At 36.8% G+C, this 10,491-nt stretch overlaps 1 protein-coding gene across 1 annotated transcript; it reads right to left on the reverse strand.

Moving 5' to 3' along the window:
• Window positions 1-3,856: 3,856 nt before the first annotated feature.
• On the reverse strand, window positions 3,857-5,058 carry LOC105964551 (uncharacterized). Its single transcript, XM_088820786.1, has one exon. It carries the CDS (start codon window positions 4,951-4,953, stop codon window positions 4,075-4,077), a length of 879 nt encoding a protein of 292 aa, XP_088676912.1. The 5' UTR covers window positions 4,954-5,058; the 3' UTR covers window positions 3,857-4,074.
• Window positions 5,059-10,491: the final 5,433 nt, after the last annotated feature.

Genomic DNA, 10,491 nt, shown 5'->3' on the forward strand with positions numbered 1-10,491 from the left:
ATTGTTCTATATTATACTCCATTGGCACAAGTTTTAAAAATTTCAATAAATATATTTTGATTTTAGAAAAATAGATAGTGATGAATCAAAATACACTTGTTTACTAATTAATAAATAAAAAATGTTAGAGAATTAAAAATTGTATAATTGAAAAATATGTAATTAATACAACATTGGAATAATTGTAAAGTGACAAATAATATTGAACAAAAGAAACTCTCAAAAAAGAGACAGATATTGTGGAAGGGATGGAATAATTCTTTATGTTTCTTTTTAACCATTTCCTTTTAAGTATTCTTAGCAATACATGAGCAATGTTCGGTAGTGTTTTGATTTTGTTTTTATTGATTCCCAAAACAAAATTATATTTATTACACTTCTCAAATAATTTTCTCAAAACAATCTCAAAAGTTTATTTCTCCTTCAGACATGATGTGACTGCTACAGTAAAATGATTTGACCACTACAGTAAAAAATTATCTTCTCTAAAAAACAAATAAATATCACTCCATCTTTCAATTTTTTTCTTCTAAAATACTTTTTTCTAAACACTTTTAAACATGATGTGACTGCTACAGTGTATTTTGTCTCCTTCCAAAATACAAACAAACATTACTTTCATTCTCAAATTCTTCCCCCAAAATATATTTCTTGAAAATGACATCAAAATAAGTTTCAAAACACTTCCAACCATTGCCATAGTTTCCCGTATTTTGTTACTTATTAACAGTTATCACTAATATGTACTCATTGAGAGAAAATGTCATTTAATATATAGCTTTGATAGTGTTAATTGGGCCTACAATTGATCCATTAATTACTTTTTATGTTAGGCCCGAATCAAGAAAGCCCAAGAATGAGGCCCAATAATAAGGAAACTATAATAATAGCAAGGCCCGTCAAGACAAGGGTTCGGACGGCTCCTTCTACCCTACGCCCGGCCGTAAATTTCGGGTAGGTCTCCTGCTGACATGTTTATTTTTTTATTTTTCTAACACTCTTACGGGTTAACCCAAGTGGGGTAATATATAATAAATAATTAAAAAGTACACATGTCAGCAGAATACCCACTTTGTGTTCATCACCAGGTATGGTGTCAAAAGAACCGGGTTCGGACCCCTTACAAGCTTCAAGCTTAATTAGAACTACACGTTAAATAGGATTAGAGTTGTAATCTAATTTAGATTTCACAACTAATGTAAGTACGAATAGTCCCCGGACTAATTGTCAAATGTGCGCTTTTATTATTCATCTGAGTTCTCTAGAATTCGTGGGGTCAATGCTTCGTTTTGCGGAGGCAATCTGACTTGAGCGTGGAATGAGTCTTAGCCCGAGCAATTCCCAACTTAGTTCGCATGCTCTTAGTGTTTCTTAACTCGCTGAGTGACTACAACCTGACCTAGATCACTTGACCGCACACAACTACCTACCCACTCGTTTATGTTTAATACACCCAAAGTAAGTGATACTACGTGAACCTTGATTAATATGAGTAAAGATTAATTGATTTGTTTATGTTATAGTAGGTGATCGAAGAGCCAACTAATTGTTGTGTTTTCTCACGCTACTCGAAAATAATCTATTTCGTATTAATGATAAAAAAAATCTTTAGCATTCTATATCTTTGTCCCTTGCATAAGCATAGAAGTAGTCCTTACAGTTACTTAATTACTGTAAATAGATCTAGTGGAATCGTGAGATTATTTATTTAAGTATAGTAACTGTTAAACATCGTTCCTAGTCAACGGGTCACGCCACTAATGAGGATATCGGTCTTTCCCATTCGAGACTAGCACTTAGTGTATGTGTACTGCGTCTCATCAGTCAACGTGGTTGTGACATCGGGATACATAAGTGGGTGCTCATAAGATGATAAGTTCACTGAACTCCCTCAATCTACAGATCTCTAAGTGGTTCCCAATAATCGAGTAGAGGTTTCTATGATATAGTATCGTGACATGTCCCTGAGTTCCACCGAGGACCGCCCCAAGGGCCAGTGTTCGTGCAATCTGAAATCTAGTGGGAGGTATGTGCATTGTAGTAGGAGATTCAATCGCTTGAATAGTCATGGATATCCTGTGTGTTCTTGCGATTTATAATCCATGAAGTCTGTGGCCACAGCTGAAAGTGTCGTAATTATAGAGAAATGTGTTTCTCTAAGCCAAACACGAACGAATTATATAATCAAGAACGTCCACGCAGTTATTGACCTCATAAAGAGGTCTCGGTGAACCAATGTCTCTAGTTCAATAGGGATATATGTATCGAAGGGATTGTACTGTACGTTAACTATATCACACGGTTCTTGCAGGCACTTCATTTGTATCTAGGGAATCATGACGCGTAGTTGCTAGACGCCAATCTTGATTCGTTGGATAGTTAAGTTGAAACTAGCTTCAACTTAATTATAACTCTAGGGACGAGTTTAAACCACAATGTGTTGTGGGCCCACAGCTAGCTTACATCTAAACCATCGAGTGTCACACTGTTCGTGTACTTGAGATCCTTAATGCAATGAGCTAAGATTAATTAGTTAATCATAGTGTAATTGGAAGTTAATGTGATTGAGTCCAACATTCGTAATTGTTAATTACGGATGAGTATAAGTAGAGGAAAAGAATCCAACGAAAATTTAGTGAACTTTCTATTTTGGGAAGTTTCCCGATTTGGCAAGTTCTAAATTAGGGTTTCCAATTTCGGAAATTGGTAAATTGCAAAGTGGTACTCATATCGACGAGAATTTGTGCTCGTTGTCAAAATATAATTTTTATATCTTTGTGAGCATTCGTTTGTTAGAAATGAGCCGAGAAAGAGAGTGGACATAAGCTGTTGGGCCTATCCCAACTTAAGGCCTGTTAGGGTTTTCACAAGGAGGATATAAATAAGATTTATATGTCTTGTGAAACACAACACAAAAACACACACAACACAAGCTTAAAACCCTAGCCTCTCTCCCTCCATCGGTCGTCCACCTTGCAGCCGAAACCCTACCTCCGCCACCAGCCGTCGTGCCGCCGCATCGGCATCTTCCCTTTCCCTTAGTTCTTCTTCGTTGTACTTAGCCTATCACCGAAACCCTACCTCCGCCACCAGCCGTCGTGCCGCCGCATCGGCATCTTCCCTTTCCCTTCGTTCTTCTTCGTTGTACTTAGCCTATCACGTATCTAGTGCTGCGTGGATAGTGGATTGAATATACGAGGTGAAACCTAAGAGGAGGAAGATTATTATGCCGCCAATGCCGCCACCAGGGTCTTCCCCACGCGCCGCCACAAGCCGGTGAGGCGAGAAGGCAATTCTTAAAAACTGCTCTCGGAATTTCTGCGCATTCCAACGAGAAAATTCGCCATAAATCAACCAGTGATCGGATAGACGTGAAATTTGGACAACAGCTTCACTACTCATGGATCTACAATCTACCAAAAGGAATTATGCATCCAGTGAATATTCATTGAGATATTGAAGTCGGTGCGGACCTACAATTTTGGATCCGGAAAAGAGGTTGGATCAGTAGGAGTGGGAAGAACAGCTAGCCCTATTCGATCATCCATGATCATATCCGACCACCCACTACTAAGTTTGTGAAGGTTCGCTCAAATCTAAACGCAAATGACCAACTCAGCGGTGATTCGAGACGTTTTGGCCGAAAACCGGGTTCTTTGACTGACTCGTTGGTTCTCGGGTTTTACCCAGTCGAACCGAATTTTGGTCATTAAACCCCGATTTTCGAATTTTTTCCAGTTTTAGATGTCAGACCCGACCGCTTTATTGCCGGGTCACGGTCGAACCGGTTCGACCGACCGATTTGGTCCGGTTCTAACAACATAATTAACTGCATGGCAAAATAATGGTTATGAGATTTATGAAACGGGTATGGAAATTTTATTGAAACTGCATGGCAAATGTCACACAAGTTTTAACATTTAGCATAACCCAATCTTTCAAAAGTGGGAAAAACATTTTCAAGTAGGCCAAAAAAGCCTTTACAATAAATTGAGAAATAATTACAACTTAATCAAACAACATAATTAAAACTAATATAGCACAAGCTGTAGTAGTAGCTAGCACTCAATTTATTTAGTGACCACCGCCGCCTCCAAATCCTCCACCACCACCAAATCCACCGCCGGCACCACCACCCCCTCCAAGGCCTCCACCTCCACCTCCGCCGAAACCACCTCCTCCTCCACCTCCTAATCCACCACCACCACCAAAACCTCCACCAGCTCCGAATCCTCCTCCAGCACCACCCCCTAATCCACCCCCACCTCCTCCACCAAAGCCACCACCACCACCTGCACCTCCACCTCCACCTAGTCCTCCTCCAGCTCCGCCTCCTAAGCCACCACCACCACCTCCTAAACCACCACCTCCTAGACCACCGCCTCCACCAGCACCACCACCCAGTCCACCTCCCCCACCAAGCCCACCACCAGCACCACCACCTAATCCTCCACCATGGCCAATCCCACCACCCAAACCTCCACCATGCCCCAACCCACCACCGCCACCTAGACCACCACCACCACCAAGACCACCTCCTCCGCCAAGTCCACCACCGCCACCTAAACCCCCACCTCCACCAAGACCACCACCACCACCTAAACCCCCACCACCTCCTAAACCCCCTCCTCCACCAAGGCCTCCTCCTCCACCAAGACCACCACCACCACCGCCACCTAAACCCCCTCCTCCACCAAGACCACCACCTCCGCCAAGACCACCACCACCAAACCCACGCTTAAACCCTTTCCTATAAACCCCGCGTCCTAAACCACCACCACCGCCGCCGCCAATACCTCTCCCAGGAAAAGGCTTACGCAGAAAAGGCTTACCCAAGAACTTTTCATCACCATTATTACTATCAACTTCAGCAAGAACCAAACCACCAGCCACCAACAAAACCACCAAAACAAAACCACCAAAACCAGATCTACAAAACCCACCCACCATCATTCCAACCAATCAAATATATATAAATGTATAATCTTTACAACAAATGCATGCAGCTAGTGCAGAAAGATAAACACGGTTATGGGGTATTTATATCCGAAACAATCACCACTGAACCAACACACATGGTGTTGTTCCCGATACATAAAACGGGTAGTGAATTTAGTAAATTGGTTGAACAAATTAATTAGTGAAAATACGGAAAGATTAGCCGAGGCGAGTTGACTATGTCCTTAAGACGAAATTTCCCCGCAACGGTGCTAACGGATTAAATGGAAATCGTCTCCCAAGATACAACGGCTAAACTTGGAATAGGAGCACTCCAAATCCCAAGTACGACGAACTGTACTTTGTGTAGAACTTTTCGAGAGAATCTGTGAAGGGTAGGCTTAATATGTAGTAGGCTTGTTTTTGGATTGAAGTGAGGAATTGTGGGAAAGTTAGGGTCTATTTATAAGGTTCGAAAAGTAGTGTCCTTTGGAGCAAAAAGGTATCTTTGTTTGAATGGTTGCACCATTTCAAAGGTACCTTTTGTTTGAATGGTTGCACCATTTCGAGTTGAGCCAATTGGGAGTGGTTGCACCATTTCGAGTTGAGCCGAATGGTTTGCATTGGTTCGGCCGCACCAATTCAGACCAGTCAGACCAATCGAGATGGGCTTCGAGTAATAAGGGCCCAATGGGTTAAAAGCCCATGACTTAATGTTTTTGGCCCGTCCCAATATTTTGATATATATACAGCTCAGTACTTCTCTACTTTTCCAATGTGGGATAACTCAAATCCCACTTTCCTTATATTTTGGACTAGTAATTTTTTCATTCACCACAAAATTGGTTCTAATCCAAAATTCATTTATATACTCAATTAGACCGTACAATAACCTTGATAAAAAATTGTTCATGACTCAATTTTTAACCAATTTTCCCAACAATCCCCCACATGAATGAAAACGAGGGCGTCGATTCTCTCTAGAGTTCCCGCGAATAGTATTGCATCGGGATAGGTAGCATATAGCTTTGAACCTTCCGTAGTGGAGTTACATCGGATTTACTAGGCTGAGTAGTGAACGCGATGTCTTGAACTGTCAGCCGTTCGTGTAAACCAAGACAATGCAACCCACACAATACTATTCTCACATTTCCTTAGTTCTCATGATTGTGTCCGTTTTGGCCATGGACACACATCTTGGATTCATAAGTGTTTGTCAAGTTTTTTTTTTTTTTTGAAGCGGCCCTCACTTCATACACTTACATAGGTGATCTCCTATTAAAGGTATCCTGCCAATACCTCACCTTTTGTTATAAGGTTTTGGAATCATTAAAAGCTTTCGCTTATCCTTTACCCTCTCTGCAGCAGCACTAATGTCTATCACGGGAATGAGTTGGAAATATATTATTCCATAGGAATATATACTCCTTAGTGCATCACTGAACTTTCTTAGCTTAGTTGTCCCTTTTGAACCAGTTCTTGGGATCTCCAGTCAGCATGGTTGGGTTACCACCAAGATTGTCCTTAATTTATGGGTTTTAATCTCACTCCCCTAGACAGGCAATATGTTTGATCTCTTTAGTTGACTTTTAGTCGCGGATCCGCTATTAACCATTGATTTTCATAATCAATGTTATATTATTTCTTTTGAGATCAATTGCCTAATGGTCTTATGTGTACGAGTGTATCGATACTTGCCATTATACATGTCGTTTGTGCCCTTAACGTAACCGATTGGTTATCACAATTTATTCATAATTGTAGACACCGACTTAGTCCAACACGGAACATCCTCCAATAATTTTATGAAGTTTATTCAACTTCTTTTATAACCTTATCTCAAGTTATACATTCGAATTCGACCATGAATCGAGCTATTCAATTTTGTTTGAGGATTTCCAAGATACATAATCTTAGTGGACTCATATATCCAATGTACTTTCCTAATACAATGAGATATTTTCTTTAATGTAATCCATTTAAAGGCTATACTTAGATTACCTAAGAACCCTTATAATATCATTGAATGATTATTATTTTAGGAATTACATATTTACTAGTTTGCAATTCATTATGCTGCCAAACTATCCAAAAATATTTGTAATTGAACCATTGTTCATCATTATTTTTGGGAAGGTAAACACTTGGTTTTTTAGACAACTAAATCAATTTTCTAGTAGTGTCTCAACATGAGACTTTTAATAAGACTATCTTTGTTTTAGTGACTTTAATCTATAAGATTACATCGTCTAAACCCTCGTCTTTTGACATCAAACATGATTTTATTTTTATTTTCAATATTTTCTCAACGTTCAAAATAATATCATGATCATTATCTCATGATTATAATGTCGTCTATGGACATACACTTCCATGTGCTTTTAATATAAACACACTGGTCACACTCGTTATTACGAGAACTATTTGATAACACAATTTTATCAAATATTACTTTAGAATCACTTAACGAGTTTTATAAATAATCAAGATTTTCCATAGCTATTTAATTTAGCTTAATTGGACCACCATTTTAATTCTACTTTTGAATAGTCCATCTAAACCTTAATGGTTTACTTCTTGAAAGAAGACAAATGTCCCATCGTTCATTATATAACTCATAAGTTAATAAAATCAAATCAAAATCAAACGTATTGATTTTCTTTGCCATCTTGTTGTATCTTGATTGTTCATCACTTTGATGATTTACCACTCACACATATATTAACTTGGTTGTTCATCACTTTGATGATTTACCACTCACACATATGTTAACTTGGTTGTTCATCACTTTGATGATTTACCACTTACACATTTATAAGTTCTTTTATTACGAACTTATTTATTTTCTTATTTTACAAGAAAACACAATATAATCAATTTGCATCAAGAGTGACTATCTTGTGCACAATCATTATTTATCCACTTAATTATACTAGGTCTTACACCCCCACATTTCTAAATATTAATGTGATTACTGGTTAGGGCCTAAAGACCCCCACATTTTTAAATATTAATGTGGTTAGCTCGGAATATCTAATTTTCCCCACAAATTCTAGAGTATGTATTCTAGAATTTATCATTATGATATCCATAAATTTTTCAAGAGTTTCAATACTCATTTTTAATTCATTTGTCAAAGTTGCATTTTCCAACTTTCATTCAGATAGCATTTAAATGCTTTGAAATCCTTATTTTTATTTATCAATAAGGATACACAATGTAACAAAATACATTTCTTCTTTAGTTAGAAAAATATATTGGATCACCAATATGATTTAATTACAAAAGAAATTGTATTTCAAGAAATCACAAAAAGAGAAATCATCTCAAGATACTTAAATCTTGTCAACAAATGAGATAGTAAGATTTCTTCATTTTCCTCAAAAGAGAAAATTCGTCAAGATACTTAAATCTTGTCAATAAACAAGAGAATATTAATCTCTTCAAATGGTGGTTGATCTCCACTATTCAACATTAAAGTTAGAATATATAAATTCTAATCTTAATCATTCATAATTTAGGATTGCATGTCCTAAACATGCTGTTCAAAATTCAGTCAAATCCAACGATTTAATTCTACAAAACGAGCTCTTAATTAAACTGCTCGAATTTTATTTCAACAAAACATCCATTGTTGTTAACAACTATTTCGGATCTTTGAACAATCAAAATCCGATCTCATCCATTCACATTGTAGATCATTATATTGCAAATGTGAAATCAAATCGAACCCAACGACTCGATCTTCTTTTATGTTCTTGAGACAAGAACTACTCATGTGCTCTCATGAATTGAGCTTCTCTTTCTTTCTATTTTTATTTCAAATCATGCTTTTAATTAAACCGTAGTATGATTCATATATATAAAACATATGTACATGAATATTATAATAAACATAATATGTGAGCACGACGTTCATACTAGTTGATTATAGAAAGAAACAATAGATCAAGCATACTTTATCAACATATACATAGTATACACATGAATACATAATAACATCAAGTTTATATTCCATGGCATAGATTAATTCATGTCCAACATAATAAATTGATATAAATTCTATCGCACATAATCAATGCATGTCCATGCAATAGCACAATTCTAAGGAATTAGTATGGCTTACACAAATAATAATATGTATAGAAATATTCCTCTTTACTAAGTAACTTATACTTAATATACGAGACAAGTCTAATCGTTCATAGACAAGATCACGTACTCACAAATTTCATATAACATATTCGAAAATTAATCAATTGGACGGTTCCACATCAAATGAAAATTGGGATAAAGTTAATCCTGTATCTAAACTATATGCAATTTATGAAAATAAATATTGCATTTTCATGAGAAACGTTATGCGATTTATGATAAACTTATTCAAATAATTAACACATACCATATCACTTTATTGCATTTAGGATAAAAATATTTCTATCATTAATGTAGATACACAAACATAATGAATATACATTAAGCAAATATATTGTATATAGTTTATTGTATATAGTTTACCATTCTTCCACATATTAAAATTAAACTATCATGCAATAATACACCATTATATCATATAGCATTATCAATTTATTGCACAAATAGATATCTTAAAAAACGTACCCGATAAATTATATGTTCGTCAATTCAAACTTTGTGGGTAGCACCAAATCGTGTCAATATTATGGCAGTGCTGAATGATTTAATCATATCTCTTCCGTCTGAAGTCCGATTTTGTTGATTCAATATGATCCGAAAAGCCAACAAAATTTTCTACAACTTTTATCTTTTACGTTTTCTGAGATTCGGACTGGATCATGATCAAAATAAGCCTTGAAGTCGGAATAGGTGTGCTGTAAGTTTGCACCTACAATGGAACCAGAAAAAAATATTAAATAATATTCATGAATCGAAATAATATAAAACCTCATTATTGATCTTCGATTCAGTCTTCTTTCACCAAAATTTCGTGCATTGGACATTGGTGATGCGTTAATATGCGACGAGTTGCATTGGTCACGAGCGGTTGTAATTTCTTATGAAAAGGTGCATTGGCAGTTCTGCCACCCTTTCGTGTTTTCATCATAACTTCCTCGTACGATCTCCGATTGTGACGATTTAACATGTTCTGGAAAGCTAACTTGATTATCTACAACTTTTGTGAAATGTTAATTTGCCATATTCGGACTTTAACACCTTCGAAAATGGGAAAGAATGTGGACTTCATGTTCTGTCCGAAAATGAACTTTCTCCAATTGTATTTTGTAACTTCTTGATTTTTGGCAGACTATCTTCTTCTCCATCTCGTTTACCAACGTGTGCAGAAAACACAATTTACTAAATCACAAAGATTTCGTCTTAAGATTGTTGTTCCCGATACATAAAACGGGTAGTGAATTTAGTAAATTGGTTGAACAAATTAATTAGTGAAAATACGGAAAGATTAGCCGAGGCGAGTTGACTATGTCCTTAAGACGAAATTTCCCCGCAACGGTGCTAACGGATTAAATGGAAATCGTCTCCCAAGATACAACGGCTAAACTTGGAATAGGAGCA

Source organism: Erythranthe guttata, chromosome 7 (assembly GCF_056151865.1).
Source record: "Erythranthe guttata isolate IM_541 chromosome 7, IM_541, whole genome shotgun sequence".
Taxonomy (NCBI): domain Eukaryota; kingdom Viridiplantae; phylum Streptophyta; class Magnoliopsida; order Lamiales; family Phrymaceae; genus Erythranthe; species Erythranthe guttata.

What these genes read in the sequence shown, in the direction of transcription:
- LOC105964551 (XM_088820786.1), bottom strand. Translation starts at nt 4,953, where the DNA reads ATGATGGTGGGTGGGTTTTGTAGATCTGGTTTTGGTGGTTTTGTTTTG.